The sequence below is a fragment of the Danio aesculapii genome, chromosome 15 (assembly GCF_903798145.1).
Source record: "Danio aesculapii chromosome 15, fDanAes4.1, whole genome shotgun sequence".
In the NCBI taxonomy this organism is placed as follows: Eukaryota; Metazoa; Chordata; class Actinopteri; order Cypriniformes; family Danionidae; genus Danio; species Danio aesculapii.
In genome coordinates this window covers 17,823,577-17,841,862 of record NC_079449.1, presented here as the reverse complement: position 1 = coordinate 17,841,862, position 18,286 = coordinate 17,823,577, and the positions used below count along the sequence as shown (strand labels likewise).

The window sequence follows — 18,286 nt, the reverse complement described above, 5'->3', positions numbered from 1 at the left end:
GCCACGTGCACTGTAAAACCTAACAGTGAAAAGTTTAACTTACAATTTTTAAAAAAGTCACTTTGACTTAATGAAAAAAGTTTTGGTGACTCGTGAACTGATTATATTAAGCAGAACTCAAACCTAATGAGTTATGAATTAATTCATTATATTTTTTGTGTTAACTCTAATGGTAAAAGCAATCCAAAGCCATTCGAGTAGTTGTAAAAAAAACAACTTTTGCTGCTTGTTCAAAATGCATATTTAAAATGAGAACACAATTCTTTTTTTTTTTTGAATGGGGGGGGGGGTAGGGGGGCAAATTAATAGTTTTATGTTAAACCCACTTACATTTGTAAAAACAATTAAGATTTGTGTTGGGACAACATGCAAGAATTGTGTGCAACCCATCATTTTTTACAGTGTATATAGTTGTTTGGACTCAACTCATACCGATTTGATAACTGAACTTAAAACTCTAAAATCGTCTGTTTGATGATAAAAAGTCAACACAAATAGCACATGTGTATATGATGCAATATTTGTATACAAGTTTACAGTATTCAAACCATTTTTTTCAAACTCTAAATGGCTTGCCGCAATCGGTTTCCACAGTTAACTTAACTTATCGGGTTTTACAGTGTGAATAGGCATGGGCCGGTATAATAACATCACAATTTCACGGTATTCTGTTACTGCTCTAAAATAAGCTCTTTTTAAATGTCTGAAAAAAATTTCCTCCATTAAAAACACTATATTACATTTTAGGAAACATTCATTCATTCATTCATTCATTCATTCATTTTCGGCTTAGTCCCTTTATTATTCTGGGGTCGCCACAGCGGAATGAACCGCCAACTTATCCAGCATTTGTTTTATGCAGCGGCAACCCTTCCAGCCGCAACCCATCACTGGGAAACACATACACACTCATTTACAAACACATACACTACGGACAATTTAGCCTACCCAATTCACCTGCACAGCATGTCTTTGGACTGTGGGGGAAACCAGACCACCTGGAGGAAACCCATGCGAACGCAGGGAGAACATGCAAACTCCACACAGAAACGCCAACTGACCCAGCCGAGGCTCGAACCAGCAACCTTCTTGCTGTGAGGCGACAGCACTACCTACTGCGCCACTGCGTCGCCATTTTAGGAAACATTTATAATATTTTGGAACAGTAAACATGTCAGGCTAAATCAATGAAATTGACTGCAATTCTCTGCAATTCATATTGCGATGTTTCACAAGATAACTTAATTTTAGATTGACTGGGATTATTTTGTAGGAGAGCGCCTGAAATTTAATAAACAAATTACAAACAGAGATAAATAGAGCAAATATAAGAGTCTAACAGAATACATATAGAAAAGAAATAAAATAATCAACAATATGTCCAATAAAGCTGTATATTCTTCATTGTGTAAACAATTAAATACAAGTAATCTTTAAATCTAAAGCAACAAATGTAATAATTCCTTGTACCCAAATGCTTTAAACTCACGTAAATTGTTTAAAATCACAAGCAATGTGTCAAACTTTCCCTTTATTATGGTTAAACTGAAATAACTCAGAAATTCTCATGGTTCTGAACTGTTGTACCTAGGGATGCTCATTTCGGTTAATTTTGCTAACCAACAACCGCCGCTCGTTAATTGGATATTGATGGTTAACTGGTCAGATTAATATTAAATTATTATTAAATTAAAAAAAATTGACATGTCTATTTTGTATCTGACACATTAAATTTTGCATTTTAAAATACTGATTTACTTTAACATGCGAACATATTAATAACAGAACATAACAACAGAGCATCTTCAGTGTTTCCAACAGCATAGAAAAACAAAATAAACTAAATAAACTGAAAAAATAAATAGGTCTGCCCTAAATTATTTTTCATTTAAATAAATAATTTAGATTACAAAACGAAAACACTGACTGAATCCTTTTTAAGAATGGGCATAGGCTGTTTTTTTCCCCCAATCATATGTTTTTGTCTTCCGTCAAATAAAAATAGCAGACTTCCTCAAATCGCTCGCTCCACGGACAATATGCAATTATTTAATGCCCCGCTGTTATTATTATATCACAAAACCTTTTTACATTTTTAATAGAAATCATTATTTTAAAGATTATGTCTTGATGTATGGTTTCTTTTCTCACTCGCGGTTCAAGTGCGCGTGCTGCATGTGATGAAAAGACAATGACAACACACGCATGTTGACTTTTTGTAAACAGTTTTGTTGTTTAAATATGATATTGCATTAATTTGCATACATGCTTTATAAGCTGTAAAATGAAAGCTAAAGCCTATTTGTTGTGTTTATGACTATCAGCATCAGCGCTGGTTTGGCATCAACTCGTCTGTATTAAACAGCAATATCCTTTTTCCATTTTGCTTTTTTGGCAAATATGTCTGTAGGTACTTGTGGTTACACGTTATTGCCCGCGAGTTAACAAATACGTGTTTAAGTTGCACATTAAGGGGCCGATCACAGCAAAAGCGCTTTTCTCTTCCAAAAACGCGAGACAAGGAAAAAAGAAGCGCGGTGCTCTTTTTTTATGTCACTAGGAAACGACTGAATCAGCTGGGTATTGATTGTTCAAGAGTGTTGCTGTCTATGTTGTTACAATTGTAATATTTAATAATATTGTGATATTCAAGATTTGTAAAGTTATAAAGCTCTGGATAGCTTGAAACAGCGAGCACTAGTCGCTCCTCCATTTAAAAGTTCTCTGTAGTTGTCTTGACAACACAAACACTGCAGCTTTGGGATGAGCCGCGTGCAAAACACTTGTGGTCGTGAGTAAACCATTCAAAAGATGCCCCTCTTAACGCAAAAAAGCGCATTTGATCAACCCCTTCTGCAGCCAAAATCAAAAAATATACAAAATAATATTTTTAATCATTTAACTGATACCATTAATCGGTAACAAATGCACCCTTTCGGTTAATTGTTAATGGTAGTGCGCCTTTAATGGTAGTCCTTCACACCCACCGTTTACACGTGCATGTCAACGCGCCTCAATCTCCTTCCTCGGCTGCTTCAGACCACAGACAGACATGATGGAAGCTGATCTCACGTAACGTTTGTAAGAAAAACTACAGAAAAAACTTTACCAATGAGTATTTGATGCATTTGTTGTTGATTTGCAATGATGAGTCACACACAATGTCATTACAAAGTTCACACACACAGACAGATACACACACACAGTGCGCGTGTTTAGCTTTGCACTCACCACTATGGATATCTGTTATGTTAATGTACAAAATAAACCTGATTTAACGTCCACAAACCGGGATTGAAGCATCTTTTTTTATAATTGTTCTGACACGCAGCTATGGTGATAAGTAAAGCTGAAGTAAATCGCTGTAATTCCTTACAAACATGCACTGTTTTAAAACATTTTAAACTTGTAAAACTCACTCTTGATTAGGCTTGTGCCGGTATTCGGTAATGCGATAAATCACGGTAATGAATATGCACGATATTGTTATCGCGGGCACTTCAAAATACCGTGAAAAATAATAGATCCGAATTTATATTCTTAGAACGCGCATTAGCTTATTTTCCATCAACCGCTTGAAGAAACACTGCGTATATGCTGCGCAGAACTGATGCGCACTCTGATGTAAACAATCCCCACATGTAAAAGCCCTGTGTGCGCGGCGCCGCTGCCACCGCGCTATAATCCTCACACGCAGGGGCGGACTTGCCATCTGGCAGACCGGGCACTTTCCCGGTGGGCCGACGTACTTTTTGGGCCGGGCTGATCATCGTCTTATGATTTGATCGGCCCATAAAAGGCTTAGCAGCCTATCGTTTTTTTCTGCCTTATTGATTGACGCTGCTGTGATCTGTGACTCTCTGAAAGTAGATGCTTTTTTTCCCGGACAGACAGACCGGGCCGGCCCATGTGACACTGTGCAGCCCATTGGCTCTTTTCGGTATTGACATTGGGCTGGCCCAATCACAAACTCCTATTTTGGACTCCGTGTGAGCGTGCGTCGTCTGTGTGTATTTGTCAAAATAGTCGAGAGTCAGAGAGAAGAAACGCAAGGGAGGCGCAGAGATCGCGGGAAATACACCGGCGTTTCATTTAGCGATTCTGAAAAGTTCTCTGTTCATTCTAGTACACGGCTAAAAATGCAAATCACGTGACCACACACTCTCTGCCCAGAGCTGCAGCCACTAGTTCAGCGGGTGAGCATAAACCCCAGGTGAGAGTTTAGTCCATGTCAGACAGTTCATCTGCTGGGTGATGTCATCTCACTATAGTTGTTAAACGTGATATTGAATTCATCTCGTTGTCTCTGTCTAACAATTCTTATGTCTTTTGAATCACTTGTTCTCAGTTAACTGTTTTGGCTGAGTGCAAAGATAAGCTAATATATTAATTTATGTAACCACATACACTGATTCTGCACATTGACTGATTGCTTACCTTTATTGTTTAAATTTAATGTACGTTATACTGTTATAATGGCCATTATTGGTTATTAAAACTGATATTCTGCAAAAGAGACAGTGTAAATCAAATATCAAAATGAAACAAATTTGACTTATATTATGTTTTCATTGTTTAGATAGTGAAACAGCAAGCAGGATGAGGTGAAAGAGGTTAAAATGTAACACTGTTCCCTTTGAAGATTTACCCATGCATTAGCAGGCAGTTTTTGTTATGTTTATTATTGAATATAGGCTGAGTGAATAGTGTATTGAATAAGCTAAATTGACTGTAGTGTATGAGTGTGTGTGAATGAGTGTGTATGGGTGATTTCCAATATTGGGTTGTGGCTGGAAAGGCATCTGCTGCATAAGACATGCTGGAATAGTTGGCAGTTCATTCCACGATTGCTGATTGAAGACGGTTTCCATTTGCGCATTCACTTTGATATAATTGCTCAAGTTTACTTTTATATTGTGTATTGTTTTATTTATATTTATTTGTATTTAAATGTTTGAAGTACTTTTAGTTAATTAAAAAGTTATTAAAGTTACTAAGTTGACGAAACTGAAGTTTCTCTAGTAAAATTACAATATCGTGATAATACCGTATACCGTGATAAAAGCTCAATCAATTAATCGCAGCATGAAAATGTGATACCGGCACATGCCTACTCTTGATCACATTTGATGATTGATTATAGAGAGCTGAACAGACCTTTTATTCCCAGTTGCTTTGCATGTGTCCTGTCTTGTTGATATGATTATAGGCATTACTACGGAGACATGTTAGTACGCAACTTGATGTACTCCTACGTCAAGTTGCAGTCTGTCTGAAAACCCCTCCAATTGGTCCACCGTTTTTATGTTGTTAAATTTTTTTTAAAAAAAGGACTGGGTGTGTTTATACTACCCCAATATGATGGTATATAAACTATACCTACACACATTTGTCTAAACAGCTTGAAAAGTAGATTTTTCACCTTAGGTGCCCTTTAATAAACCTTGCATATCATTTAGGAATGCTATAACAGAAAATTTTTGCAGGTTTAAAACCTTGACTTTTCCAAACTACGGTAAATCCTGAACCCAGCTATCATCCCATGCCTAGTTTAAAACCACATGAGTATGAGTAAATGGTGCAAACATTTTCAATTTTGGGTGAACTATCCCTTTAAGCAACACAATAAATACTGAAAAAACACCAATAAGGTTTAATTAATTATCATCCAAAAGATTTTTTTTTCAAACAAGTGTAGTCTACTCTCAGGTAAATGCTATTTAAAATCTCTTAAGCCGGGCATCTGTGTAACACAATGCATCATCAACCTCTCATTCCTGACTCAGAATTCTCCCCAGAGAGAGGACAGATTAGTTTTCCATGACCATGCAATGGCATCTGTGAGGTCATTGTTTCAAGGTGCTCTTTGCATTCATACAGCCGCTGACACAGCAATAACCACCGCTGAGAACTTGCTTTTTTTGCAAGCAAGAAAAACCCACACTTCACTGGTGATCATCTTAAACAATCGCTCCTAGTGTTGTTATCCGGTAGTTTCCGTTCAGGAATTCGGCAACTTATGATCTGCTTGTAATTGCAATTGCAGTGAGCAGCTGCCATTCAAATCATGAGCACATACAGAGCAGGGAAAGTGAAAGAAGCTTTACTTGTCAATGTTTTGCTCTTTCACCAAGCCAGTGCCTTAAGCTTTCTGGTTTAAAATGCACTAAACCGGCTTAGCGGTAAAACAGCTAAACTCTTTTTTACACTTTCATTAAACTGTTATGAGCCCCTAATCTGCAGCACAAGAAGCCAAACCTTGTGAACAGCCTCTAAACTTGAAGCACACCCATGTGAAGCATATACTTTGGAAAAGAGGTCTTATAGCGTATTTTTCTCTCTCTCTCTCAATTTTGTATTTTCCTTAAATATTTATTTTTATATTGTGTAGCCTTTATCCCTTTCTATCTTTCTTTAGTATATGCGTATTTGTGATTGCTACTGACTGTAGTTCAAGTATTCTGTAAATTAATGCATTTGTTTTTGCACAAAAAAATCCAATAAATGTAAAACAAATAAATAAAAAGTCGTAAGTGTATGTTATAATGTCTTTGAAATATAGTTGAAGTGTATTGTGTGCTGAATGTACCAACAAGCATTTATGGTAAGCTAAGGTAAATTGTTTATATAATTTAACAATTTATTCAGATAGAAACTTATTTGTGATGTACTTAAATGTATCTGTGATAATGACATTGCAATTTGGCACATTTAACGCATACTTTACAATTAAGAATTTATATTTAATTTAATTTATAACAGTATATTTTTAAGACACTGTCACTTTATCATATTTACAAGCGTTCTAACACTTTATACTGTTTTGCATTATACTGTAGTTTTTGCACTATATACTGTTTTGCATCTGCACAATTCTGGTTTGCACTCCTTGCCATGTGCCCTTAAGTGTAATTTGATTATTTACAATTTTTATGTTTACTTGTATTTTTAGATTATACTATTTGTGTAACTGACTTTGATAATAATGAACAACATATTACAGTAAAAACAAATAACTTTTACTAAAGCTTTTAATCACACTATAAAAAGACATTTTTTTTACTGTTATTTTGTCTGGTTTTGCAGTACAGTTGTCTTAAGATCCTTTTCAGACACATTTCAGAAGCAAATTGACATAAAAAAAAGTGTCAAACTGACCAACATGAAGCAGGTTTATGATTAAAATAAAAACAAAAATCTGCCAGTGTGCTCAGAAAAGATTTACTTTAAAATATATACAAGTAATTTTCCTTCCATTTGCCCACTGATAGATATTGACAATGGGGATTCAAGGTAATCATACCATGATTTAAGAATATGAAAATGTTTACATTGTAAATTAAAAACATTGAGGGAGGTATTAAATTTTGGAGAGTATGCAACTACAGAATCTATGATCCATTTTAAGTAGGGCTGGGCGATACTGCAAAAATGCAATCTCGATAATTATTTTCCACACTGAACGATAACGATATATATTTCAATAAAAGTTGTTAATGCTTCTAGATTCAAAAGAGTATCCCAACAATGATGAAGCCACAAAATTAGAGGGTACATTAAATGGCATACCATTTTCAGACAATAAATGTTTGGTGCATCTCTAATATCAACACACTTTTAGATTCCCATTGTTGCACATTTCTGCTGTTTGATTGGCTCTTAAATCAATATAGAGTAAAAAAAAGTTCAGAGTTTATCGTTAATAACATAAATTATCACAATTCAATATAATATAATTTATCAGCCCAGCCATAGTTTTAAGACCTTTTACATTTCAGATGGGCAAATTAAGACCTTATTAAAATTGCAGAAATCTTGATTGTATAGCTTTGACAGAGCAGACTGAAAAGATTGCATAACAAAAATTAAATAAAAGCATACACATGCTGAACAACTTATGATCTTCAAATTAGCATGTATTTGTTTACATTAATTTTTTTAAACAAAAGTAAAAACGAAATATTTTATCATAAGACTGGTGTGACCACAAGAGTGTGCATCATTATACTGAAATGTTTAAAACTGCTGTTCATTGAAGTGTTTGATTAGCTAAATAATTACAGAGTGCACCTTTAAAATTCTAAACAGATTGAGGTAAAGTTGGTTTTTTATTTGCATATTCGTTCAGTGACAACTTGTGACACGCTCCCTATATTGTTTACCATGGTACTTTGAATATTCAGTCTAAAATCACGCAAGTATGACTTGAAAACAACATTAGCACTATACATTTGTCTATGAACAGTGTTGTACTTTGATAGTTGTTTGGTAGCTAATATGAGTTCATTTAGAACTTGCAAAAAATATTTTTGTCAAATTAGATATTCACAGTGGAAATGAAAAACAATGATGGAGATCTTTTTCTCAATTTTTGGCATGTATGCAACTTCAGAATCTATGCTTTATTTTTTATGTCAAATTATGACTTTTTAAAAGGAAATCCTGACTGTATAGCTTTGACAGAGCTGACTGAGAAGATTGCATAACAAAGTCTAAAAAAAAAGCATAAATGCCAAAACACTTAATATCATGAAATAATAATATCACTATATATTTGACTATGAACAGTGTTGTACTTTGATAGTCGTTGGCTGCTAATATGATTTCACCATTTAGACTTTACAAATAATATTTTTGTGAAATTAGATATTAACAGTGGAAATTAAAAACATTGAGAGAGATATTTAGTTTTTGTCATGTATGCAACTTCAGAATCTATGTTTTATTTTAATGTCAATTTTTTTATATATTTGATACAGCAAACAGAGAAGATTGCATAATAAAGATTAAATAAAAGCATACACATGCCGAACAACTTAATCTTAAAATTTAGTTTTTTAACAAAACTAGAAACAAAACATTGTGTCATGAGAATGGTGTGACAACAAGAGTGTGGATAATTATACTCACATTTTTCCAAAACTACTGCTTATTTAAGTGTTTTTGATTAGCTAAATAATTCCAGCGCACCTTTAAAGTTCTATACAGATTGAGGTTAAATTGGTTATACATTCGCACATTTATTGAGTGACAACTTGTGACACGCTCCCTATACTGTTTACCATGGTACTTTGAATATTCAGTCTAAAAATCACATGCAAGTATGACTTGAAAACAACATTAGCACCATGTATTTGACTATGAACAGTGTTGTACTTTGATGGTCATCGGCTGCTAATATGATTTTACCATTTACAATTTGCAAATAATATTTTATAAAATTATATTAAGGAAAAAGTGCGAATGTGTGAATATAAAACCAACTTTACCTCAATTCTAAACAGCAGCCCCCACAGACAACATATTCAATTCATGAAAGTACTTATGGCGAGCGCAAGTAGCCTACCTGTCAAAGCCCCAGTGCTGTCATTGCCATTTCGGGCTCTCAAAATGCCCTATTCTGCATTTAAAGTTTTAAACAACTTGGAGAAGCACAAATCACAGATAAACTGACACGGCTGTTTAGTTTAGGTTTGATTTAAAGGCGTTTCATGCACAGGACTGTGGGTGCCTGTAACGCTGCTCCAGCTATGCAATCTCATTTCTGTATGTCAACAAGCACGGAGGGAGTCTGATTCCTTTTGTTTATATTTAGCCAGTGCGCGCGAGCGGCTCAGCGGAACATTCATCAAATCAATCAAGACCCCACTCCACAACATTTGCCTTTTGCTGTCCAAATGCAACACATCAGGCCTGAATCAAGACATGCACGTATTGTGTTTGGCCAGTGCAAGCCCAAAACCACCAAGCTCACATCTTCAACACAAACAACGCGAATGCACGCATATGCACGCTCGCGTTCCGTCGTTTGCACGCTCGCTTCCTGGCCTTGAAATGTCAAATGTCCAAGTAGTGTTTTCCTTACCTGTTCGTCGAATCTGTTAATGATGGCCTGGACCCATTCCACGGGCTTGTGCGCCGCCATGCTCAGGCGGATGCGCGCGCCGCTATGTCTCCTATCAATCACTTTTGCGATCCCGATTCCTGCTCCCGAATCGTCCCGGGTGCTCCAAATACCCCCTAAACCGCTCCGAAAAATAACCAAGGAGGAGAACGGAGGAGGAGGTGGAGGGAGGAGGGGGGTTTGGTTTAGTTTTTCACTTCAAGCATACTCCACCACGCCGCCATGACACACCACCGGAAGTTTGAATCCTCCTCACTCTCTCTCTCCCCTCTCTCTCTCTCTGGCTTCAATTTTAGTGTTGCGCATGCGCGGAAGTGCTACTTGAGAACGAGCATTATTACAAGAGAAATAGACAATGTGTGAGGTTATATTTATGTCATCTATCTATCTATCTATCTATCTATCTATCTATCTATCTATCTATCTATCTATCTATCTATCTATCTATCTATCTATCTATCTATCTATCTATCTATCTATCTATCTATCTATCTATCTATCTATCTATCTATCTATCTATCTATCTATCTATCTATCTATCTATCTATCTGTCTGTCTGTCTGTCTGTCTGTCTGTCTCTTTCTACCTGTCTGTCTGTCTGCCTGTCTGTTTATCTGTCTGTACAGGTAGCCGACATTTAGCACAATTTCCAAGTGAATAGATCTGGTTGATCTAAACTGATTGTTGATTCTCAGTTCAATGGTTGTTCGCTCCAAAATATGTCAGCGTCATTTCATTGTTTAAGTCATCACATGCACAATAGTCTGTTCAATTGTCAAAATTAGTCAAAACCATAATACCATGAATACCATATATGAATCCGTGGAACATTTGATGCATTTATTACAGCAATTGACAGTCAGGTGAAACTAGAACTTAACTAACAAAGGAGGAATTTTACACATCTCAGGTGACCAATCAAGCACTGTAGGCTGCATAAAATATAATATATATAATAATGTAGGCTGCATATAATTTTCATTGTTTTTTGTTTGTGTGTTTATATTACAGTATATCTTGTTTTATTCTAGTGTATAGAAATTACTTTATGTGTGTGATTGACAATGGTTACAATTTCCTTGGCAGTATGAGTGCAATGTGTGATGTCAAACCTTGGAGGCTACTCTTAAACTAAAATCCTTTTTATAAATTTTATAAATCTTATAAATTTATTTTATTTTATTTTATACACAATTGCATTCTGTCAAGACAAAAAGCAGTAGAGTAACCATTTTCAAAAACTGGGCTAAGACTGAAAGGTGGACATGAGGGATATTTCAATGGTCCTCTGCGATAGTGACAAAACAACTAAACATTTTGACTTGCAGTGCCAAAGGGACAAAGGATTTTGGGCGCACTGACTGTTTAAATGAGAAGGAAATTTTGTTTTGACACTCAAGTGAACAGTTTTGGGAAATATATGAGCTTTCGCAAGTGTTGTGCTGAACTGTAAGATATAATGTTTTACAAAACAACCTTACAGTGTTGAGAATGTAATTCCTGTTTCAAGAAATGAGCCAAACCAAATGAGAAAAACTGTAATCTGGGGTCGCCACAGCGGAATGAACCGCCAACTTATCCAGCACGTTTTTACACAGCGGAAGCCCTTCCAGCCGCAACCCATCACTGGGAAAAAAAATAGAGTACAAGGAGCAAAAAAATAAATAAAAATCCATATTTTATATCAGAACACTCTTCCAGAGCACACTGTTATATTGACAGCATGACTAAGTAATTTGACTGTCTTATCCATACACAATGACACAAGGACTTCTAATTCTGATGGCACTGACACATTCATTGACACAGAAATTTAGTTTTGAGAGATGAACAAAGTATTTTGAGCAAGAGACTTTTTTTGAGCAAGAGGCTTTTGCAGGTAATCCATTGCGTGTTGCTATTTGTACGCGCTGTTTTGAGGAATCCACTTACTGTTTTGCAAAATGTTAATTCGGATCTGAGAAATGTTCCAAAGTGACTGAGAAAAACTGTAAGTAGAGCTCTACTGCCACCTTGAGGTCATAATAAAAAGGATACAACATATATTATTAGTAAGTCTACTCATAATCACCAGAGGGCGTTATGACCCTATATTATCATGGTTTTGCGAAATGTTAGTAAGCCTTTCATGCCCCACGATTCATTCATAAAAAAATTAACAAATAACGTTTTAATCCATTAGTTGTTCTGCTAATTTTTTCAACATCCATATTTAAAACCATCTTGATCCAAATGCTTTATTAGATAATCATTTAATATAGGAACTTTGCTTATCGTTGCTTATAGATCCCTCATGAAAGAAGTGGTGTGTTCTTAAGTGAAACCATGAAGTCGTTTTAGTGTTTTTGATGAACATGATGCAAAGCAACTTCTTCCCACTCAACAATTTAGGAGGAACAGATGTTAAAACTCTGGGAGTTTTTCCCGGGAGACAGAACCCGGGAAAAACGGGAGTGTTGTTAGATATGCTCCACAGACTTCAAATACAGCAATGTCCTCCAGTATTTGTGTGTTTGCTAGCCGTTCAGAAACAAATTTCATGCCAATTTCTATTTTTTAATTTCTTCTACAGTATTTTTGTACATTTTATTGCATTTAATGCTCTCCGTAACATTCTGAAAAGATTGAAGGGTTAGTTCACCTAAAAATTTTGATTCGGTCATTAGGCTAGTTTCTCATTCTGACGTTCCAAAGAATATTGTTCATATCCTAAACTCAAATTAAGTTATTGATATGATGTTTCGAAGACTGAAGCAAAAAGGATGAATAGATGAATACAGCTGCTATTTTAGTAAATTAAGGCTGAACCACAGGGGTTGATTTCTGTTGTTTTCACTATAACTTTCTGGACCTTTGGAGAGTCAGTAATGTACAGTAGGCTATCATTGGAGAGGCACAAATCTCATAGATTACAAATGAAAATCTCTTCAACTCAGTTGTGTAGTCCTAAAAAAAGGTGGTGCACTATTACCCAGCCAACCTGCCCATGTTGTATTATAATTTTACCTGAATGTTTCAGCCAGAAATTATTCAGTTGACTTCGAAAAACTCACACAATTTTCTTACAGCTGCTGTGGTCATCAGAGGGCGGGGAATGGTGCAAAATATAAACAAAAATGCACCAATTGCAACAAATTAAGATGAGAGTTAAAAAAAATATTTGGTATTCAGTTAAAGGGGATGCTAATACACGTAAATTAGGGAAGTCTAATCAGCAAAACAAGTGAGTATACCGAGGGTATTCGCAAGTATTGATCCATAGAACTCGTAATACCCAAACAGCTAGTGGAAAAAAGTAGGCATACTGAGTATACGTGCGTATAGCCCCGACTACACCACTGCTTCAACTGTGTTTTGAGAAACAACGAAGATCTCAGGTGTTTGGGACAACATGAGTGTGATTAATAAATGACGTTGAAATGAAGTTTCATTTTGAGGCGAGCTAACCAATCCTTTAAATATCCAATTGAACTTGACAACAACAAAAAATTTTGTAGCAGAATATGACAAACATATGACAATGAATAAGACAATATGACATTTTCTTTTCGGCTTAGTCCCTTTATTAATCTGGGGTCACCACAGCGGAATGAACCGCCACCTTATCCAGTATATGTTGGATAACGCCAACTGACCTAGCCGAGGTTCGAACCAGCAACCTTCTTGCTGTGAGGCGAACAAGCTACCCACTGCACCACCGTGCAGCCCTATATTATATTATATTATATTATATTATATTATATAAACTTGTTTGTGGAAGTTTTAAAAATGTACTTTCTGCAATCCTGTATTCTTGTTACACCTGTACATAAATCAACTCCACATTTCCACGGACTTCAAAGACGTCGATGTCCTCCAGTTTAGTGAAGCGGTGCTTGTAAGTGTGTATTTGCTTGCCGTTCAAAAACACATCATAATGATCACTATTGCAGGAGATTTTGATCTGAATCACATACAAAAACATGACATTAATATGTGCTGTTTGTACTCATTTCTTAAAAAGACAAAAATGCTGAATAAATGGCATTCAATAAATTAATGTAGATTTAATGTAGACTGGTAGATTTGTATCAGAAATCTAGTTAACTCTATTTGAATAAAAAGTATTGGTGCTCTAAGAATGTGGTGTATACTGTATATGTATACCTGAAAAAACTGGCCTGGGGCAAAAGGCACAGCTCCATCTCTTTCTTCTCGCCCCCAACTCCCATTCTCATAGGTATTGCGGACAACAGCATTCTCCTCAAAACGGCATTGGTAGTGAAATGCAATGCCAAATCTGTGGCGCAGATTAAACTCCATCCTAATGAAGGTAGAAGCATTAGAAGGGATGTGTTGTCAGTAGTTATTACGACTTTTAAAAATGTTTTTGAACTATGACTGTTTTAATGACTTTTCACACCCACATTCTAGAAAGAATATATTTGTTCTCACCTTTTTGAGTCAGCTTTAGGAACTCCATGAATAACAATGTCTTTGCCAGACTGCAGTCCATCACTGATCAGGGCTTTGTATGGGATGGTCTGAATACAGTGAAAGGATTTTTGCAAAATTATTTAAAATACAAGTTCAAAAAAATGAATGACAGCTCAAATGCATTACATTATGATATGGTAAGTGGAAGTTTACTATTATGTACCGCAGGCTTCTGGTAGGCAACGAAATCCAACTTCACCATTTGGTGCACTAAGATGGTGTCCACCAGAGTGAATGGAATACGGTGTTTATAGTCCGCTAAGTGTTTCCCGTTCACACTTACCTATAAAGAGACGTTACATAATAATTAAAACTGTAAAGATCAATCTTTGTTTGTTATCATTTATATGGATATCTTCGATGGATAGTTCAATGGCAGTTAACAGTTTATTTATTCATTCTTTTTCCTACGGCTAAGTCCCTTATTTATCAGGGGTCTGTTAAGACGCAACTATTCCAGCATATATTTTACACAGTGAATGCTCTTCCAGCCGCAATCCAGTACTGGGAAACACCCATACACTCATTCACACACTCATTCATAGACAGTGTTGGGGGTAACGCATCACATGTAACGTGAGTTACATAATAATGTTACTTTTCAAGAAAAGTAACGCATTACTTTATAAAAATTAAGCAATAATATTTGAGTTACAATTTTTAAAATGTGACGCGAGTTACTTTTTAGATTATTTAATTGACTCCTAAAAAATGTATTGCTGAAATGTATTGCTTAAAACTAGTGTAATCACGTTAAATCACACTCAATGAGAGAATGAGCTCGCTGCAAGAACAGACAGAAACCAAGATGACAGAGCCTTACATTTCTGTGATGGAAGCATTCTCATGATTTTGAACACAAGAAAAGGGGATTGTCTCAATGGACAATGGTTAACTATAACTGATAACTATGACAGTGGTTAACAATAATAAGTCAAAAATTCTAAACTAGCAAACACATTACATTCAACTTTCATTAATTTGTATATACCATGTATAGTATCAGGAAGTTCTCAGAAGGTAACATTATTCTTCTTATTTTTTTTATTCGTTTTTTTTCTAAGGTAAATGAAGGCATAAGTTATACTGTGTGTCGTTAAATGCTGAGCTCCTCTATTTAAAAAAAGGAAAATACCCTGCAAGTTCTGAAAGAGATCAAGCCTCAGGCAGTTATGAAAAAGTAACACAAAAGAAACTTAAAAGTGATGTAACGCATTACTTTCCATTAAAAGTAACCAAGTAACGCAACTAGTTACATTTTTGGGGAGTAATTCAATTTTATAATGCATTACTTTCAAAAGTAACTTTTCCCCAACACTGCTCATACACTACAGCCAATTTTGTTAACCCAATTCACCTATAGCACATGTTTTTGGACTGTGGGGGAAACTGGAGCACCTGAAGGAAACCCATGCCAACATGGGGAGAACATGCAAACTCCACACAGAAATAACAACTGGTCCTGCCGGGACTCAAACCAGCGACCTTCTTGCTGTGAGGTGACAGTTTTGTTGGCAAAATTATTTTGTTTTGTTTTATTTATTGTTTCTTTTTTCTTTCTTTTTTTCTAATGTTTGCACAATAACTGAAATGTACATAGCTAATTCTGAGTGAAACAGTCTGTCACTGGGCAAAAGATTGTTTATTTAGTAAAATTATTCATTTACTAGTCTAAATCTGTCAGTTAATTCATAAACATTTGACATACTAATTTGGTAAATGGCCTCAGGAATGATTCATCATACTCTTAACAACAACTCTCAAAGTTTATATACCTTGTATGCCTCCTTGGTAACATGGATCTCAAGGGTGAACGGTTGGCCTTTGACAAAAGGACAGGCAGACTTTTCTTCTGGCCCCCAGCTACCTTTCTTCAAGGTGTTGAACACAATATGTGCAGGTCCATCATCAAAATGTGGTTTAAAGTGCAGAGCGATATCAGTCCCGCACCCAGTAGCATGCTGGAGATCCACAGTAAATCTGCAGAACACAAAACAAGGTCATATTTCTTTAACAATAAGTCAAAGAGAGTAAATAATTTTGTCCTCTGAGACATAAAAATGTTTCTCACTTGTCAGCATTAGGCAAAACCCGTCCAATTATGATAAGGGTCTTCCCTTCCTGCAGGCCTCCCAGTAGTGAACCAGAGAATGGGATGTCCTTTGTTAAAGACGCACAAAGAATAAGAATATTAATGCATCTTTGATTCGGTAAGATGACCCTAAATGTCTGTATACACAGATTACAGACACATGCACGCATGTGTTTCTAGACAGATTTCAAAAGACTAAAAAGGTAATTTCTTTAAAACTTTAACTCCACAATTCGTAGCCTTGTTAGGATTTGCAAAAATGTAGGCAGCACCCTCTAGTGGATTTTTTCATTGGAAACGTGCAACAAAATGTTCCCAGATCAACGATCAATTTTATGTCCTGCAAATAATATAGGCTAAAGGATGTATTTCCAATGAGACTGGACTGTTATTCCAAAATTGGGCTGTTATTCCAAAATAACAACCGCTGAAGCTAATGACAATTTTGTAGTTTTTTTTGTGGCAAGTGTAATAAGCGTAACCATGTATAACAGTGGAACATGTTGCCTCTTGTTGTTTTAACGTAGAATAAATCCCTTCCGTCTTATACCTTCTACTTTATGCCTAGATCTACATGATCCTTTACATAATTACAGATTTACATTGATGTAAATCTGTAATATATTATATAATATTTTAATGTAATATATTATGTTTAAGATTTAAAATTTTAAAATTGATCCTGTTTACTGATCCCCTATTTTTCTGCCACAGAATTTTGTACTAGCTGTAAACAAGATTTTCGCTTACAGATCCAAACATAAAAAGAATTGATGTAATCCGTTCTCAGAGTAATAAACGTATGGACAACATAAATAATGCTTTAAAACTAAGCATGGGTTTTAACCTGGTGATAATTCTACAGTATGTTTATACTATTGATCCTTGCTGCACTACCTACTTGTATTTCCATTCTTGTTAGATGCTAACTGTATTTTGCTACCCTCTACTTTACAATGATAGTAAAGTTGATTTTAATCTAAAATCTGTTTGTAAAAACTTATACTAAAGATTACAGGCATTCTGACTGTCAAAACTGAGAGTCGAGTCGATTATGACACTAAGGCTTCTCACAAATTGTTTTTTACATTTAATTCTTAAAGTGTAATAAAGCTGGCAATCTTCTCTTAAATATTTTGTGGACAAGAAATAACTATCTCAGATTTTCTTTTATTTAACTTCAAAAACTATTAGTCTAGCAGATACTGTAGAAGGTGTTTGTTTAACTTTAGGTGGTTAATCTTATCATCTTAATTATACTCTGTCTTATGAAACATACACTAATGTTTACCACGTTATTAATTCTCATTTAAGAATTTTAAAAATGTTACTTACTGGGCTGAGAAAAGACTTTTGCTGACAGTCTGCCATTCTACAGTCGTCGGGATCTTCTGCAAGTCTTCAGTTGGACAGTCAAGACTTTACTGCTGATAAAGCATCATGCTCAGGGGTTTATATACAGTAGAAGTTATATAAAGCCTGCCCAGATGTTATACGTAAGCTTTACGTGCATTTAAATAAAGATAGAATTACCAGGAATTTACCTGAAAATATTATCTGACCGTTTTATCTCTAGATAAGTAAAACAAATATTCCTATTGATCCTTTATCTAATAATGTTCTGCTGCGGCCCTCATGCTTCTCTTTGGTCAGATTATCAATAAGTGTTTTATATGTCAGTATTACTCAAATTTAACTCCTATTTATTTTAGTAAATGGAATCATTTAAAAACCTAATTGACAAAACTAAAAGACAATGGCAGTGAATACAGAAGGTAATAAAATGATAATGTTAATATATAATAAACAATTGT

At 35.3% G+C, this 18,286-nt stretch overlaps 2 protein-coding genes across 4 annotated transcripts in view; both read right to left on the bottom strand.

The window, feature by feature from the left end:
* Window positions 1-10,129, bottom strand: part of nf1a (neurofibromin 1a) — a 130,372-nt gene extending 120,243 nt beyond the window's left edge. For all 3 annotated transcript variants that reach the window (XM_056473235.1, XM_056473236.1, XM_056473237.1), the window contains exon 1: window positions 9,866-10,129. In XM_056473235.1, coding sequence (XP_056329210.1) covers window positions 9,866-9,925 — 60 coding nt within the window. In that variant the 5' untranslated portion in view covers window positions 9,926-10,129. The remainder of the gene's footprint in view (window positions 1-9,865) is intronic.
* A 3,571-nt stretch (window positions 10,130-13,700) lies between these two features.
* LOC130241759 (galectin-9-like) lies at window positions 13,701-17,843 on the bottom strand. Its single transcript, XM_056473703.1, has 7 exons — window positions 17,808-17,843; window positions 16,452-16,540; window positions 16,156-16,360; window positions 14,544-14,663; window positions 14,339-14,427; window positions 14,051-14,207; window positions 13,701-13,847 (listed from the first exon to the last, which is right to left on the bottom strand). The coding sequence occupies exons 1-7, from the start codon at window positions 17,841-17,843 to the stop codon at window positions 13,701-13,703; spliced, it is 843 nt and encodes a 280-aa protein (XP_056329678.1).
* Window positions 17,844-18,286: the final 443 nt, after the last annotated feature.